Source organism: Chelonia mydas, chromosome 1 (genome assembly GCF_015237465.2).
Source record: "Chelonia mydas isolate rCheMyd1 chromosome 1, rCheMyd1.pri.v2, whole genome shotgun sequence".
NCBI lineage: Eukaryota > Metazoa > Chordata > Testudines > Cheloniidae > Chelonia > Chelonia mydas.
This window is the reverse complement of record NC_057849.1, coordinates 304308854-304327910: the sequence shown is the minus strand read 5'-3', so window position 1 is coordinate 304327910 and position 19057 is coordinate 304308854. Positions and strand designations below refer to the sequence as shown.

The following is a 19057-nucleotide window of genomic DNA, read 5'->3' as shown; positions in this document are numbered from 1 at the left end:
TCATAACATGTAAGTCTGAAAAATGTTTGGCGTTCTTGCTGAGTTCCTTGGAATTTTACCTTCTTTTCTGGCAAGGATCTCCCACCATAGGGAGAGATGTCTTCCCAAAGCTTGTCTCTCTTCCCTCTCCCCTGCCCTCAAACATTCACCTCATTCCTACTTCTGTATATTTTGGAAACTCCTCCTACTCTGGAGGTGTGCATTCCAAATGTATGAGCATATATTGACAAATGGACTCCGAAAGATAGATCTGTTGGTATGCTTCTCATGAAAGGCTGTGGTAAGCAGAAAGATTCTGTTGGTGGGTGGAAATGGAGGGGGAGATTTTATATAGTGGGCCATATTCATTCCTGGTATAACTCAATTGAAGCTACAAGGGTGGTATCATCATCTTAAAGAGTAAGAATTTGACTTCCTCTTTTTGGTTACTGAGGTAATAGAAAAGTCTTACATTGTTAAATGGTGCTATGCCCATAACAGATATACAGAATCAGTGGATTTGTAGCCTGCCTTCAATTGAAGCTTTCAAAATATCTGTTCACCTAGAAATGAGATAAGGCATTAGCAATGCAGTTAGCACCTTGCACATGTGTAAGCCCTGAAATAGCTATTTTATACTGAATAATATAGTCACATGAGTCTCCCAGTTTTGGCAAGCTGATTACTGAACTTCCAAATGGCTATGGACATAGAAGACCACACACTAATTCATAAATTCTGTTTCTCCAACTCACCAGGCTGGAGAGAGATTTCAGAATTGTGAAGGTTCTCAGATACTATGATGATGATGACCACATAAGTATCCAGACAGGAAGATGCCTCTGGCAAGTCCTTTGAAAATCCAAGAGCTCTGTTGATGCCTCAGCCAGCAGGGATCATGCACACAGACAAATAACACAGTCACTCCAATGTGAACATAAATGGAGACTTTATGCCAAAGCAGTCATTTTCTATGGTCTACACTATTGTTGCTGAGTTGTATATAATATTTTTTTAAAAGGATAAAAAATGGATAATGAGAGGGAATACATTTGAACCTGAAGAGATTGATAGCATCACTTGAACAAACACATCATTGTATGCAGGATCAAAATATGTTAAAACTAAGAAAATACTTTCATTACTGATGCTCTTATCTCTTCTCATGCAGACTTGCTCTTGAGCCTGCCTCATCAAAGTATTCTGTTTTTGCAGGCATTATCACTTACGCTGGCAGAAAGCTGAAAATCATTAGTTGTGCTCTCAATAGTACTATGATTGATGTCTCCAAGATGGAGGCATCAGGAACATCGTATATTTAAATGTGAAAAAAGGCTTTGAGGGGAGAGCAAATGTACATTTGCCTCCATGTGTATGTTAGGTATATGAAATAAGTTTGAGTTTGTGGCAATCAGGAATAGCATTTGATCCTATTTCAAAACTTAGATCACTTGAATTTCTTAGAATTGACAGTATCTTGGAATGGTTGTAGTTTCTATTTGAACATAACAATCATATTCTGTCTGAAAAACAACCAAATATTAAAAGCATATAAAAGTTTTATTTTGTTGATAACTTAGGTTTTTTATTTTGTTTTTAAACAATGAAAAATACTAAGAGTCAGAGTAACTTTTAACTTTACACTTAAGACATAAAATTATAGCAATAACTTTGCAATTTACTATTCAGGATTTCTTGGTGATGTTGCATTCTTTTGGCACGTTACTTTTGTTAGATCACTTTGGACATTTGGAGAGTTTGAGCAAGGATTATGCATATTAAAATAATATTATAAATATTGCATGAAACAGACCTGCCTTTGCATTTTTATAAGGTTTAATCAAGGCTAATGTTAATAATATTATGAAGCAAGACTAGTCCTCTTTCAAGAGGTCTTTTACAATTTCTGTGAGTGGAAGGGGGTGGGGGGAACCCTGTAAAGTGAATATATTTATTGGCCAGGACATTGAAGTTAAAGCACATTTAAATCTGAATAAATGAGTAGTTAAATGTGTTATCCTTTGGAAGAAGTGTGAAATCAGATTTTTTCCACTTTGAGGATGATGAAGAAACATTTGCCAAGCACTTTTTAAAATCATGGTTTTTAAAAACTCCATTACTTACAACAGACTTTTTAGAAATTTAAAGGTGCAATTTTTGCTATTTGGCAAACACTATCTCTGCTGCCAATGATCTTCCCCCAATGTGCATCTTGTGCTTGAGTGGGACAGAAGCTGTATGGTCTCTGTTTTGGCTACTTCCTTCTCTTTAGCATCATCGTCATCATCAATAATATTAATACTCTTCTGAGACTAGGATTGATTAGTTAACTTAGGTTTCTGTTGTTGACTATAGCAGAGCAGGGTACAAAGCATTGTCTGGCCTACATAAAGTTTTGCCTGTTTTTGTTTGTTGTTTAATTTAGTGACATTGCTGAACTGAAAATATCTAGCATAGAATTCTCCATTCCTCTCAAGCTACACTCAGTTCAGAAATGGGAATGGTGTAGGATGTTCAAGTGTAACTGGTGTAAATTAGAGCAGCTTCAGGAAGCTCATGTCACTGAGAAAAGACTGCATTAGCAAGGAGGAGCTTTCTCCACTCACTGGGGAAAATGGTGTCCTGTGTGCTTTTCCTTCTGATACCAAAGGTTTTGAACAAAACTCATTAGCCAAAAGTTATATTGATTCTAAGAGCGCCATCCTAGCCCAGACAGGTATAGTACTCTGCTTTCATGCTGATCCCATCGGGCTGAAAATCTGGCTTCAGATCATTATTCAGAATCAGGGCACATCACCCCATCCCAGTCTATTACAGCTTGGCTCCTGGCAAGATTGAGTCTTTAATTATGGTGTCTCTGAGTAGATAGCTGTCTCTTGTCCTTCAGACATCTCAGAAGCCATCTACCAGAAAGATCTTCTTTTCTGAGTGGAAAAGGTTTATCATGTGGTGGAATCAGATCTGCCTTGTTCAAAAACTGTTTGAGTACCACCACCTTGTTTTATTTGACTAGGTTTATTTAATTGCAGTATGTTTTGGGTTCATTTGGAGCTTGACACTTTTAATGCAACCCTGATGAAATCTTCTTTTGAACCACTCAGTTCCAGGGAACTGAGTTCCTAAGACATGGAAGGTCATTTTCCTGGACACAGTTCAGTTCATGAATTCCTAGGTGGAAGGCCAGAAGGAAACATAATAATCATTTACATTGCACAAGGCAAAGAATGTCATTTGACATTACGCACAGTAACTGATGGTTGAACTAGGTGTACCTTTTAGAAAGACACCCAGTCTTGATTTATAGAATCAATACATCACTATTATATAGAGAGTTTCAACTGTGGATCTCACGTCATTTTAGAAAGGAAAGCTATGTATCATTATCTCCATTTTACTGACTGGGAAAATGCAGCACAGAAAGATGAAGTGTCTTGCCAAGATCACATAGCAGGGCAGTGACAGAAACAGGATACAAACCAGGTCTCCTGACTCTTAGCCCATTGTCCTGTACACTGGAATACGTTGCCTCATAAAATGAGAGTGCTTGAGACCCTAGTGCCTGATCCACCTTATTATACCCAATTAAGAAGAATCAGGCGGTGCTAAGGATTCATCCAAGACTCCTCTCTGATGTGGGGTCAGAAGTCAACATCAATGGCCTATTGTTCTGCCAACATTCTTTCCACTCCCATGTCCTCATTTCGATGAGTCCTTTCTCCATGTGCTTGATGTCCACAGTCTTTTTGGTTTCACTTGGAGCAGACTAACATCCTTAGATAGGGCAACTAATTTTCCATTGCAATGACCTTTGTGATCTGAACCTTACAGGATATGCCAAGGCAAGACTGCCTGGCTTGTGGCTGTCTCCATCACAGACATCTGAAAGGCCGCTACATGGTTCTCCCTCCACCCCCATTCCCAAAGCATTATTGGATTAATTCATCTTCCAGGAAGGAATCCTATTTTGGAGTCTTTGCTGCAGAATTGGTTCCAAGTTAAGTCAGGCCATGCTTCTTCTCTTTCACCACAAAAAATATTTTTGCTTCATGTTAAGTGGCACCATATTTTCAGTTGGCAAAAACATTTTCCCCATGAGTTTGATTCTCTAGTTTTGGGTTCATTCAGCAGGCTTGTACTTTAACATCAGATGCTGCATTTTTAGAGGTAATTTAATAGTCTTTTTTTTATGCTGAAAAAAGTCTGTGTTTGGATTGATGATCGGCATTGACATAGCTGCTGCTCAATGCAGCTGTGCTATAATTTTCTTTTGAGAAATGTCTTGAGCGTCTTATTCTTGAAGAGTCAGAATCCTGCACAGATGGCATTGTTAATGAAAGGAAGATGAGTTACCTGTAACGCTGCTGCAAAGAAGATATGGTCTTGCTGGTATCTTGCTTCCGCACCCATTGCTCTGCAGATTTTGGAAGTAACCTTTTTCTGAGTTATTTTTCCTCTTACACTTTTTTTGCCTTCTGAGCTATTATTTTTTGCATATGTTGATCTTTGTGAATTGGTTTTCTTTTTGGGAGTTTCACTTCCAGTACAATTGAAAGAATAGACTAGAACATTTGAAGATCAGCGGTCATCAGAGGGTGATGTAAGAGCACAGTAGTGGGCTTGGTGTGCTCGTTACCTGCCTTCACTAGATTAAAAAAAGATAATCTTGAGAGGTAGGAGAGTTCAGCTGTTCTAACGGTAAGAAGCTAAGGCCCAGGCATAAGAATCCTGAAAGATGTTATCTTCAGAGAAGCAAAATTACAGGTAAATATCCTTCCCTTTTATAACCTGATGGACTCTGATTACATATAGGAAGCAGATCTGTTAACTAAGTTGATGTCATTTGTACATAGTCACTTTCAGTGTAGAACTAAACTTTTTGAATCTGATTTTCATTTACACTATGGCCACTTTTCAACACTGAGTGTTTTATGCCTACTTTAGGGCCCCTTTACACTGCCAGCAGTGTAAAATGGCCATAGTATAAATGAGAATAAGGCCCTAAATCTATAACTTTGCAAGCTTGAGAAAGTAATACTATACTGAATGATCTTTACAAATTGTAATAGTTGCTATTGTGTTGTCACTAATGTAAGAGCTGTTCTTCTTGACATAGATTTTTACTTCAGCCTAGGAGAGTATATGTCCTTTAATTGCAACTTAAAAACTCTGAGTATATCAAATATGCATAAATAAAATGTATAAATTGGGGATAATGGGAATGGCTGGATAGGTCTAGTTTTGGAAACTGATTTGAATGTGAACCAGAGCAGAAATGTAAGAGCATCATTAAGTGGAAGGAGGCAGCCTAGAGAGATCTGGTATAAATTTGCCTTAGTTACATGTCTGTACTGCAGGAGCTGTACGGATTAATGCTATTGCTCTCTGATGCTGATGTTTCCTCTAGGCAGCAGATGAACTGAATTTGAGTACTGTGTGTAAGCATTTTTTAACTGTGACCAGCATGCACTTGGTTCCTCATAAGTTATCAGAAAATATTAAATGCAGCTAGTTTCTTCACAGTTAAAAACAAATTTGGAGCAGCATAATTGAAACAATATATTTTGCTTAGGAAAACATGCCCAAATGACTTTCTTGTTCTGTATCAGTTTGAATTAAAGGTCTTTTGCTGCAAAGATTTTTGTTTTAAAATTTCATAGAAGCCTAAATTTGCTTTTTGTTCTGCTCTGAGTCTCACCTCTGTTAAAGCATTGACCGAATGAAACTGTTGAAAGTCTGTGTTGTATTACTGTGGTTAATACTGGAAAGATGTCAAAGTCCTTTAATGTATTCTGACATAATGTTTTCAGAATACATGGAATAGTTTATTCATTTCAGATCCGAAGTAAGGGACCTGTTGACGTCGGTGTGAGTTTGCATGTGAAGCACTTGTAGAATCAGGCTGTTAGTCAAGTAAACTGGCATCTGTGACGGTGGCATTTGAAATAAATTTTGGTTTCTGGAAGCTTTTAACATGACAGGAATACTAATGTGGTCATGCTCAGTGTTAAAAGCCTGTTATTTTGGACAGTTACTTATTTGTCATAAGACTATGTGGAATAGATTAGTAGGGTCATAATCACAGAAACAACATTTTGAAAATAACATGACCAACCCGATGGCTTATCGAAGTGTCCTATTGGTACTAGTGACTGTGTGCTTCCATCACACTGTCCTGTGAAGACCTGTGTCTCTGTGAATTTCCCCTCACTTGCCCTGTGCAGAAGACCCACCTTTAAATCTCTGTAGAGTTCAGGGGTGGAATAGAGTTGGGTTGGGCTGAAGTGCTGCTCTCCACAGCACTTTCCCTTGGGATTGATTTTAATGTAGAAATCTGGGCGGGGATGAAATATAGTTTGCAGTTGTATTACCTCCTATTGGTTACCCGTGTACAGTTATTACTGAGCCGCTTCAGAGGGGCCCTGCCTGTGGCTCTTCCTGGACACATCCTGCTAGGATAAAACGGCCATCCCTGCAGGACAGATCCCTTTCCCACAGATCCATGAGATGCTTAGCCAGGACGGGGGACTGGACGCCTGGGCTTAAAAATCTGTGAGATCCCCCTCCACAAAACACCTCTTTCTCAAGAGAGACTGGTTCAAGGAAGATTCTGCAAGGCTACTTACTTATTTTTTCTGCGGAGAGAAGACAGTCAGCCTTGGATATTTTGATTTGGGTGTTTTCCTGTAAAATTGTCTGCATCAGCAGTTATCAGACTGTGGTCCAAGGAGCACTTGGTGATGGTCCGCAGAGAGCTCGGTGGTCATGTGGTCTGGACTCTGCCTTGATTTTACATTTTAAAAACAAGTGAAATGCAATAATTTCTTAATAGTACTTTTCCATGTCAGGAATGGCTGTAGCTGCATGCTGGGATATTATGTCATCATGAATGGGTGGAGAGGAGCTACATGCAGAGATCACCTCAATAAGATGCTAAGGGCTTGTCTTCGGTGTAGCTAAATCGGCATTGCTGCAATCGATGCTGGGGCATCGATTTAGTGGGTCTGGTGAAGATGCGATAAGTCAATGGAAGAGCACTCGCCTGTCGATATAGTGCGGTGTAGAGACACCGCTGTAAGTTAATTTAAGCTATGTCAACTTCTGTTACATAACTTACGTAACTTAACTAGCATAACTTAGATTGACTTACTTAGTCACTGTAGACAAGGCCTTCGATTGCAGTTTTTTGACAGGGAGCATCTTTTGTTCTGTGTTTGAACAGCAACATCCACAATGGGCTCCTGGTCATGACTGGGGCTATTAGGTGCTATGGTAATAGATATAATAAATAAGAAGGTGATGTGGCTTTCAGTATAAAATGTTGAAATAATTCTCGTTGACAGAACAGCACGGAGGCATTCAGACCAGTTTGCTGAGGAAGAAGAGTGATTTTGGGGGAGGGATGAGCGCCAGTACTGTGTGTGTCGGGAAGCTACTTTGTTATGGACTGGTAAACTTCATCAGTGCAATTTTTTCACAACATTGCTCTCGTTGCTGTTTTTTAGTTACAGTAACTGACAGTTTGTGTTAAACATTCTATGACCCAAGAACAAAATGTTTTCAAATAGATTGAATATGTTACTATACGGTAAGTAGCAGTAAGATGCTCAGCCCAGTATAAGATATAGGAATAAAAACAGTCCATGACCTCACAATTTAAAAATCACAAAGATGCTTTTATGTACAGATGAGCACAAAGTCTGGTTAGTTTTAGAGTATAGCCCTGGTGAGTTGCCATAAGTATAAAACATACATGGGCGGGTTTTTTGCAATGAACAGAGGCTGTTAGTTGAAGAACGAAGAGCTGGAATAGTAAAAATGTACTTTGTGAGTAAGGAAAACTACTTGTATCTAATACTTTGGAGAAACTGATCACGAATCCTTCTGTAAAGGTTACCTCCCTTTAGTGTTTCCACAGTCGGAAAGACCATTTGGCTTTGTACTGTGACTGGAAAGCATTAATGTAACTAATTTTATCCATTGTCTAGGCTCTTTCTACAGAAGTCAGGAGCTCAGAATAAGACTATGATACATAATGTATGTAGCTAAAACACTTGAAGAGTCTGGGGAATGCCATGATGAGGTTATACAGTTTGGCAAATCTTTGTTTAGGATATTGGTTTAATTTTGATTCATGGTATTATAAAAATATGTTCTGTTTGGAAAAGTCAAAAGGGAGTTAAAAACGTTGATCTCATTATTAAAAGCTTAATAGCAACAGCTTTAAAAAAAGCTTTATAGCAACAGACTTAAAAAGTTTAAAGTCTGTCGTTTAGAAAAAAGAGGAGTAAGAAAAGATTTGATGGAGCTCTCTTAAATATTGGAAAAAATAATTGAGTTTTTTTTCAAAATAAACAAGGTTGATCGGATCACAGATCAGATGAGCAGAGGTCATGAGTGGAGAGAAATATGGAACAAACAGATCTCTGGGAGGTTGTTATGTGAATTAAATCTATGAAAGGATTTTGAGACAAGATTGTGGAAAGGGAAAACAAGCAAGCAAAGCAATTTTACAAAGCGTGGTTTGAAGAATGGAAATGTGACCCTTGATGGGTCAAAAGGGCAATAGTAGATACTATATATGTGTAAAAATAAGCATTTGGAACTCTGAGGCAGATCCAAATAATGTTGACTGTCTTTTTTGTTATCTGTTTTGTTCTATAGGGTTGTGGTAAAAAAATGTACACTTTCTTGAGAGGAACGAAACAATTGCAAGTGCTGCGATTTCTAGGAATCTCTATCGGAGTTACACAGATTCTGGCTATGATCCTCACTATTACTTTGCTGTGGGCTCTATATTATGACAGAAGGGATCCTGGGACAGATCAAATGATGTCCTTGAAGAATGACACCTCACAACACCTGTCATGTCATTCAGTCGAGCTGCTGAAACCCAGCCTGACAAGGATCTTTGAACATACCTCTATGGCAAACAGCTTTAACACACACTTTGAAATGGAGGAATTGTAGGAGATACCAATGAATGTGTGAAGTCACAAAGTTATGGGGCTTTTGTTTTGTTTTTGTTTTTCCCCTGTTCTGTCTCCTGCATTTTTAAGTATACCTTTCTGTTTCAGAAAATGGCTAATGAACAGAAATGGAGATAGCTCCATGGAAGGACAGTTGATCAAAGATCTGTCTCTCAGCTTCTTCGAGCTATGAAACCATTGTTTTGCATATAAAGCACCATTTACTGGATGCAGCAATATTTAGCTCGTCCACAAGATGTACAGCATAATAAGACACTGATATCTACACAAGTAGATAGACACTACTAATGACACTTTAAAAAAAAAAGAAAGCATCATAGAAAGTAGAAAGATAACGGTCTTCCATAGAAATGTCTATATTTGAGAGGCAAACAAAATGGACTTTTGAACACGTCTACTAAACCATTGGGAAAATGTTCAGGGATATATGTGAATATAAATATATGGGGTTTTTTTGTGTGTGTGTATATATAGTAGAGCTACAATTCAAGTAAATGGGTTTAAAAATGGCAACATCTGTAAAAAGAGTAAAATTTTCTTTTCTTTTTTCTTTAACAGCACCTTTATTTTAGCTGTTTCATTTAAAGATCATCTAAAAACCTCTATTTTTATCCTAAGATGATTGTTTAATTTTTAAATTAAAATACGTTAAACAGAGGTTTTAAAAACCATGAATATGATCAGTATACTTTATTATTCTAAATGTGACCTAATTTGTAGACAATGTTTTTCAAAACAGTATGTTCTTTGGACTGGATAAATTTAGTAAAAATAAAACATATTTTCTTTCCAAACTAGGGATCAGTATGAGAGTAGCAAATCTTTATAGATGGACCCCTCTTTCTCCTCCTCCTCCTTTCTGCCCTCCAGATAAAAATGAAAGACTATAAGGAAATCAATGATCTACTGGTTTATTGTTCTGGATGCAATTGCAATAAATGTAATGTAAGAGTAAAGAAGGAGAAATTTCATTCTAGCCTTTTCTTCATTGAAAGTTCGCTGTTGACTCAAATTGCCAAATGGCAACAGAGTTAAAATCTATTTATTGAGGTGGGAAAAGTGCATTTTACTGTATTTTTATGTAAATGTTTATTTCAAAGGATTATTTTTTACAGTCAGACAAGTTCTTGAAAAATGTGTTTATTCCAATAACAGTGCTTTGTGACAAATGGGGTTTTTACACAGTATTGAAATTTTAAAGTTTTTTCCACTTGTTTTGGAACTGTGTAGGAAAAAAAAAAAAAAGAGGTGCTCTATGGCAGCCAATAAAATCACTACTGCCCAGAATTTTGTGATGGCTTCTTTCTTTTTAAAGTTAAAGAGAGTGGGTGCTTTTTTCCTAGTAATTTAACTTTAAAAAGCTCTATGTTCAATGTCCTTACTGCTGTCAGTTTGTCACTACTGTGTGTTTAATATTAAACACACAAATGTTAAACGTAGATATTAGCTGTGAATTTCATTGTTTTTTGACCTTTTCATAAAAGTTTCAACTGAATGGGAAGCTAGGGAGCCAGTTCAGAGTTTAACCTTTTGTCACTGATCTGTGTGTGTGCTTAATTCCTCTGCAGGCATCACTCTCTGTGGTGAAGCTCCTGCTATGGGCTGTCCCTAGCCAAATTACATTGTAGCTTTTGGACTCCACCTTCTGAGTGATCATGTTTATATCGGGAGATAGTGCTGGAGGGAAATAAGTAGATTTTGGAACGTCAGTGTGATGCAAGGAAGTTATTGAGCCCACTCCCCCTAGTCCCACCACATCAGTCAAGGTTTCTTCGGCAGCACTTCGCCATTACTAAGGGCCATGGATTACTGAGATCAAAGGGGGATGACTAAGGGGGATGACTGAGATCAAAGTTGTCCAAGAAATGATGCTCTCTTAAGAGCAGTTTTCCCTTTTCCTCAGTTTTGTATTCTCTATTGCATTTCCTGTAACGGTTTTTTTTTAATTTAGAACCTGATCCTGCAAACACTTTCTACCAGGCTTAGTCCCACTGAAGTTAATGCTTCTCTCCTTCCCAGGTGTGTTATGAGGATTTATTTATTAATGTCTGAGGCACTCAGATGGACACCTTAGGGAAGTCTATAAGTAGAATAAATACATGCTTTTGAATAGGTGGGAAATCCACATAAAGAACACTCTTTAGTTCAGAGTGTCTCTCTAACTCTCCTAGTGATCTCATATACATGTTGAACAGAGGCTGGTGTAAGAAAGGCTCCCAACGGCACCCCACACAAGTGGATCTGCAGGGCTGAAGAACTACTGCCAGAAAATTCCCTCTGGGTTGTTTCTGACAGAAAAGAATGAAGCCATCAAAACGTGGTGCCTTATATTCTTGATATGGCTCTTGCGTGATTGTATCTAAAGGTACCTCTACATTGCCACAGCTGGCCCAGGCCAGCTGATTTGGGTTCCCACGGCTCAGGCTGCTGTGCTAAAAATTGCAATGTAGACATTTGAGCTCAGGCTGGAGGCTGGGGTCTGAAATGCCATTATGGGGTTGGGTCTGAGAGTCTGGGCTCCAGCTCCAGCCCGAACATCTATATTGCTTTTTTTTTTAACCCTGCAGCTTGAGCCTTGTGAGCCCAAGTCAATTGACCAAAGCTCTGAGGCTTGGTGCTGTGGGTTTTTTATTGCAGTGTACATGTACCCTAAGGCAGCTGGTAGAGCTAATATTGGCATGGACACCTCATCTTAATTCATTGTGGGTAGATCATTGCCAATAGAATGAGAGTGGTCTCTGTGCCATAACCAGATTTGACCCTGATCAGTAAGGATTCTGTTTGTCAGTTGGCTGTGTCAGTTTGTCTGTTGTTCTGTTTGTCGGCTTTGGCATCTGTAGAAAAAGTCATATGTGAAGTCTGTATCATAATGCAAACACATACATGGGTCAGATTAAGGTTGATCAGGCACCCATAATTCTGGGCAGTTCCTAACTTCTGACTTCTTGATTGTGCAGCCTTAATAATGTTCTTTTAACACAGTATTTGTGTGTAATAAATACATATGGTGGAGGAGAGGCCTGATTTCAGGGGAAAGGTTCAGAGGAGTTTGCTGGGTGATAGCTGCTCTCTCCTCTTTTTCAGTGAGGGTCACAGTCTTGGGAGTCCTTTCGGATCACCAGCTTCTACATCCCGAAGCAGCAACAGCGATATCTTTCTTCTCAGGTGTGCACTTTACTATAATTATCCATGCGCATATAGTCTGCAAATTGTGCAGTGGCAGGTGGGCTACCCCCAGGAGCTCCTCAGAAGCATCAGTTAGTGCATATCATGGACATCTGCTACAGGATCTTTCCGTGTGTAGGACATTACACCTGTGCTTTATAGACTTCACTGATTCCTTATCCTAATTACAGGGGGAGGGTGTTGATCTATATCAAAACCCTACATCAATTAAATCCATGCTAAAGGAGGGACCACCTCTCTCCCTGTATACCATTGCCAATGGAGATGAGTATTCAGTCCCTATATTGGGATTTGCTGATATTTGAAAGTGGCTGTGATGGAAGCTCCCCAGTGGTGGGAGTAGAAGTGATTGAGGGAAATGGGGAGGGGCATCTGGCCATCTATGCCCTCCCCGGCCTGCTCCCTTATCAGAGCATCAGGGAACTCACTCAGAGATACCGGGCCCTTCCCATGGCATTACACAGTCATGCAGCCACTACTGGCCGCAGCATCAGGCTTCCAAGAATGAAGCTTTAACATCGCAGCCCTCCTGGAAACCAAACAGCGGCGAGGAGGTGCACGCACTTCAGTGAATCCTGATGTCTGAGCCAGCATTTTGACTTTTCTACCTTCAGTTTTTGGACTCTTGGCAAATATTGACGGGTAATATTCTTCATGCCACACTCAGCCAACCCTTCCTTCTTCGGCGTGCCAACCCCTCGTCTTTCCTGCATTCTATTGTCCACGTCTCCCCAGTGCAGCCCTACTCCCCAAAGTTCCACAGCCCCTACCTATGCAAGCCACACACACAAACACCTCTGTGGGAAGTCAGTGGGACTACTCACATGTGACAGTAAGTCGTGCATAAATGTCTGAAAGATGCAGTGATGACCTTAAGTTGTGGAGATGCTTCAAGTGGGACACTGAAGAAACCACATGGGTAAACTTACACGGGGCAGGATCAGGCCCTGTATTTGTACAGCATGTAGCATAATGGGAACCTAATCTCAGTGGTAGTATCTGGGTTCTACTGGAACATAAATAGTGATAAAGGCAGGGTATTTTCATGAGACTGCCCTTGACACTGGAATTTACTTTCCCCAGGGTTCTGCCAAAACTTTAGTTTCTTGGCCATATGTATTGGCCAAGGTTTATGTAGTTTAGTCTTTTTGCTGGAGGGAGAATACTTATAAACTCTGCCTGCAGTAAACATAGCTAACTCATTTTGTAAAGTGCCACATACATTTTAGGTAATAAGCAGTAACAACAACAGAGGCCTTTTGTCACTATACAATTAAATGTCTTATACAGACCAGAATCCTGGTATCACTTTTGATGTTTTGACCATTGGAATATTATAACACGTGTGAAGCACTGTTGGTGAAATGAGATATTTAATATAGCATTGCAAATCTTGCTTCTGATTGAGTGAGTTTCTTTAGATGGTTTGGAATGTCTTAAATACTTCAGACTTTTCACACCCATCTATTCACTTTGGACACAATTCCCGTATCTTCCTTAGATATCAGTGCCTAGATGCCACAAAAATGGATGCTTTAGAAACAGATAGATAAATAACCAAGATCGACAGACAGATGGTAACTAAGGGTATGTCTACACTACCAGCTGGATCTGCGGGCAGCGATAGATCCAGCAGGGGTTGATTTATCGCGTCTAGTCTAGACGCGATAAATTGATTCCCCGAGCGCTCTCCCATCGACTTCTGTACTGCACCACCATGAGAGGCGCAGGCAGAGTTAATGGGGGAGCAGCAGCAGTCAACTCACTGTAGTGAAGACACCGCGGTGAGTAGGTCTAAGTACATCGACTTCAGCTATGTTACTCACGTAGCTGAAGTTGCGTAACTTAGATTGATACCAGCCCCCCCCCCCCCCAATGTAGACCAGGGCTCTGTAAGCTAGATAGATAACCAAGTATATCTTTATATCAATTCTAGATATGTAGGCACTTGTATCACCCACTCCCCTCTCTGGTCTACTCATGTCTAATGACTACATTTAAAGATCTAGTGTCAGTTCCCTTCAGTAGTTGCATTTGGTTGCTGCTCCAGGAGAAAGGATGCAAAATACACTGCTGTTGGCCATCTGATCAGTTGTATGAGTAGAGGTTTGCTTCAGTAACTATGGTTGCTCTATGCAAAATGTGTATTATTGGAGGGAAATAGGTGTATGTGTTCTGAAAAATAGTCTACGTGCCATGGAAAATCAAATAAATACTGACCCCAATATCCATATTTTTGCTATTTACTCACCTACCTAGAAGACTATTTCCCTCCCATATATATGTCCTTTTCATTGTGTTTATATGTAGGAAAGTCCTCAGGAATTTAATGTTTCTGTGGAAATGAGACTTCAAATGCATAGAATCTCAGAGAGTGCTATGCTTTCAAGAGGGGTTTTTAAATAGCAGGACAATCAGTCTATTAAATTCTATGGGTTGGTTTAAAAAAAAAAAAAAGCTTGCAGAAAGGACACCCTCTTAAATTCTAAGGGCTTTTCTGTGGCGGAGCAGTCTAGAAGAGACTGTTAACTCCTTGGAACCAGTAAAATGGCATGCACATCAATAGTACCACATAAATGGTTAATAAGAGGGAATTATTTGCATTGGGTTATTTTCTTTTAGACGAGAACTGTACAGTTTGCCATCTGCTATTACACTAAAAAGAATTTGACCATCTTAGTAAGAAGATTGTAAGAATAGAACTTGATGCCAGCACTGAAATAATGTGGCATCCAGGCAGGTTCAGCAGAATTGTTCTTGCCAAGATGTTTTCAAAAATTGTCATTTTAAAGGGTGGTTTTAAAAATAGGTAAGAGAGAGCTCACCTTGTTGGCAGTAATTTAATGGTCCCAGTTCTATGGTCCACCTGACTAGCTGACCAGCTGTGTGTGATCTAGTCCTGCCATAATTTGGAGCAGCAAACAGGCTGTTCTAACCCTCACCACCTGTCAGTGACCTTCCACATGGCCGTGTCAGCAGCCAAGGAATACATTGCCCACGTACCTCTTTCCACCTGGCCACTCCCCTGTGCTTCTGGCTGGCAAATGGGGTGGCAAGGGAGTCCCTATATGTAGCTTTTTGTACCGAAGAATCACTGGGCCCGTTGTCTCTATAGTGATGTAAATCTGTGTACACCTTGCACGTCAGTTGGATCATATGGGTTTGCTGCACACATGTTGGCTGTTCCTTGAATCTGGACAGGAAAATGTGCTCCATGAATAATAAGTTACTGAAAAACCAGGTTGTCCCGTTCAAGCATGCAGATCTTTTATTTAAATATTCCTCTGCTGTCTATTCATTCAGCATAACACATGTATTATGCTGTCTTCTGAAATATGTTAAATGAATTTCAAACAAAATTGTCCAAAACAACAACCTTGGTTTCTTTGTATGATACACAGAAATAATTACATTTCATTTACAGCACAGATGCATTTTACACAGTCATCAACAGTCATTCACTACCAAACAGCATTTAAATCACCTCGAACACCAAAAGAATGATTATTTTCCAAATTCAAAATAAATTAATCAAAGTGATATATGGAAATAGGAGACAGGAATGGCATTCTGAAAAATCTTGCCAAATTATTTCTTAACCTGTACTTTAAAAATGAATAAAACTTGTAATCGGGGATGTAACCGCTATGCAAATATTGCTGTATTGCAGTTTCTTTAGTCCATATGAAAAATAAAATTAAATTCTTAAACCCTGTGTGATCTCAGTGGAGTCCATGGGATTGCACAAGGTCTAACTCAGTTCAGCGCTTATCCCAAATGGTTTTCAGCAACTGCCATCTTATATTAGTTTCTGGATGTAATTAATTAAGAAGCACCATGTGACAAAGAAGAAGCTGTATTAGATTGTTAATATCAGGGCAGTTTTCATATGAGTAACTGCTTCAGCAAACACTAGGAACAAAGCCAGTCTTTTTTTCTTGAGTAATTATGAGTAGACGTAGGAAGCAAGTAAAAACTAATGTGAACCCAGCTTTACAACACTGTAAGAGAGGAGATCAAAATAATTGATTTCAATTCAATTACTTGACGCGTTCACTGGTATAAGTCAGTGAAAATTCAGTGTGTTGATTCCTTAAATGAAATTCAAGTTTTGATTTCATTTATAAACACAGTAGAAACTTGCTAATTTGCACAAATGAATGGGAACGGCATAGTAAATTAACCAAGTTTGTGAGTAAGTGAACAAACTTGGTGAAAACAAGGATCACTCATTGCAAAATATACTCTCTTCTTTTGTCAGGTGTAATTGAGTTTTAATTTATGACAATAGCATAGTAGTGAATATTCTGTAGCATATTTTGTAAAAATAAAATCTCAGCCCTCATCACAGCATCTGTTTTTAAATCTTTGCTTACAGATAAGGCGAGACGACCAACTAGTTGTGTGAAGTAAAAAGGGTGCAAATTAGCAAGGTTCTATTTTCACGGTGTATTTCCTCTTACTATAAATGTTAAGCTCAGTCACGAGAGTGGTTAGTAATTGGTACCATAAAGTATGAAACATACAACATTCAAACTGTTAAATAACTATGTTTATCACTTGTGGTAATGTCTTCTAATGCATAGAGCCTTTTGATTGGCATATATATATTTATATGGAGCCATGCGGTAATTTCTGCTGATACAGTATTTCTACTATAAACACCTACTATTTCATGTGCACATCATTTTCAAGATGACAAACCTCTTAACATTCTTGTCTTCTAGTAAAGAAAACTGCAGTTAGCAGAAACCTTTTGGTAAGAAAATTTAGATTTCTGTAAGACAATGAAGAAAAAAGGCATTTTTAAATAGTAAAGTCTTTATATCCATTTATGGGTCCGATCGTACAGCTAACTTCCCATTGGAGTCAATCAAAAGTTTGCAGAAAATCTCAGATCTCTAGTTTATCAGTGTTTCTTGGTTATAGTCTTACAAGATATGAAGCCCCAAATAAATTTTTGGATGCAGGTTTACAGATAACTACAAGGAGAGTTTTAGCAAACTGTTTTCACTAAATGTCTTCCAGTGCTCAACATAGCCAATATTCTGGATACTGCAGAAAAACAAAGAGGTTTCGAGCTAAGTGTTAATTTGTCACAAAACCCCTTTGTTTTCATTTAATTTCAAATGGGATTGACACTGTAACACCACACTAGAAGACTGGTTCAGGAAATACAAAGGTAGGCAAGTGTTTGCAGAACAAAAGATTAAGCCAATTCATAAAGAATTGAAATCTCAAAGAAGAAAGCAGTGTTAGACCAGATAAATGTGCTGCATCATGAAAATAGAGATTACAGTGGACAAAAAGAAGTATGACTGAAAAGTACACTTGTGGGACACAGTTTTGATTATATGGTTATTTAAAACTTCTCCACGTTAGAGAAAACATTTTCTATCCACGGGGTTCATGGTGCAGATGAAGTTGTGCAAAATATTTAAACAAATTAATCCTGATTCCTGATACAACAGATACACAATGAATTATTGCAGTCGTAGCAGTACCAAGGAAGCAAGATAAAACAATAATAAATATTGAAACTAACTGAACACCTTGAGTTCACTAATGAGTGTTTGAGTAAGAAATACTGCATTTTCCAAAGGTAAGTTATTTGTACAACTACCATGGAACATGAACAATCAGCAGTAAGTGCACAGAAATGCCCCTTTCTACAGTAATATTTCATCATGCCTAATCTGAAAAACAACGTAAGTAAACTGAGATCACAGCTCCAAAGAATTTCAGCATGCACTATGGTTGTATTTCTGCCAGTCAGTACAAACATATTTCATATGAGCATTTTGTTTCCTCCCTCCCCCTTTTTTTTCTTTTTTTTTTAACAATAGGGAGTTTGTCAACAAGTTCATGTTTATCAACAGGAAAAAATGACGTTATCAAAATGTTTTTCATTGTTGTTTTGCATTCAGCCGGAATGTAATGTCCAAACGTGGGGTATTTTTTGTTTGTTTTGTTTGTTTATTTTTTTTAAAAAGTTCCCATGGTAATAAGAAGCATCAATGGGGGACATTTCATTGTGCTCATATAGTAAGTCAAAATGGTCACAGAAGATTGCGCTGTATAACTGTTCAGACGCTGTGTAGAAACTCTGTTTGGTTGCCTGCTTCACGCGCTACAACACTGAAACCCAAAATGTTTTAATTCTTCTGATCCCTTCAAGCTGTGGCTGCGGTAACACTGACCAAGGGGGTATTGTCTTTTCCAGCTCTCTCCTTCTCCAGAAGTCTTCTCACCGCTAGAGCTCAGCTGGCAAGTGGTCTCTATTCTAATTGTTTTATAAAGCAGATACTCTGACAATATTTCCTCCTGAATACAGGGGAGATTCTGGCCTATTATCCCCCTCGGGTGTGGTCACTGGGGGCGTTGGGATGCTGATTATTGCTGTTGTGACATAAGGCTGCTCACAGTTTAGTTTAACACATTCTTCCATTTTGGCATTTAAACTGGATCGGCTAAAGGGGAGAAAAATCAATGAGGTAAATGTTTACATTGTTATAAACTTCTCTCCTTATTCAATTCCATTATCCCAGCCAACCAGCTTAAAGTCTGTTTTGTTATCACGTAGGAGAAACACAGATACACTGCAAACACGGCCTCTGCTCTTTTGGTCACTGGACATGCAGAATGTGGCTGAGGAAGAAAGATCTGTGACTCCTATTAAAATACTTTGCTCTCTTGGTGTTTTTCACAGAAACACAGGACTGAAAGGGACTTCCTGGGTCATCAAGTCCAGTCCCCGGCTATCACAGACAACCTCATCATATAAACCTGTTCATAAATTTATCTCCATACGTACAATTATCCAGATACTTTCTTTTTGGTTATTGTAGGTCCATTGTATTATTTTCTTATTTGCGGTTTTGCCAACGCTAGGTGGTTCAGTCAGA

General features: G+C 38.7%; 2 protein-coding genes across 7 annotated transcripts in view; one reads left to right on the top strand and one right to left on the bottom strand.

Moving 5' to 3' along the window:
* The window catches only part of TSPAN12 (tetraspanin 12), a 62989-nt gene extending 49565 nt beyond the window's left edge, over positions 1 to 13424 (top strand). For 2 of the 4 annotated variants that reach the window (XM_043550102.1, XM_043550104.1), the window contains one exon: positions 8641 to 10269. In XM_043550102.1, the coding sequence (XP_043406037.1) occupies positions 8641 to 8946 (306 nt within the window). In that variant the 3' untranslated portion in view covers positions 8947 to 10269. Of the gene's footprint in view, positions 1 to 8640 lie in introns of all 4 variants that reach the window. The other 2 variants (XM_037888938.2, XM_037888939.2) reach the window with 2 other exon arrangements.
* Positions 13425 to 15397: 1973 nt separating this feature from the next.
* The window catches only part of KCND2 (potassium voltage-gated channel subfamily D member 2), a 439877-nt gene continuing 436217 nt past the window's right edge, over positions 15398 to 19057 (bottom strand). For all 3 annotated transcript variants that reach the window (XM_037888937.2, XM_037888936.2, XM_043550074.1), the window contains one exon: positions 15398 to 18622. In XM_037888937.2, the coding sequence (XP_037744865.1) occupies positions 18445 to 18622 (178 nt within the window). In that variant the 3' untranslated portion in view covers positions 15398 to 18444. The remainder of the gene's footprint in view (positions 18623 to 19057) is intronic.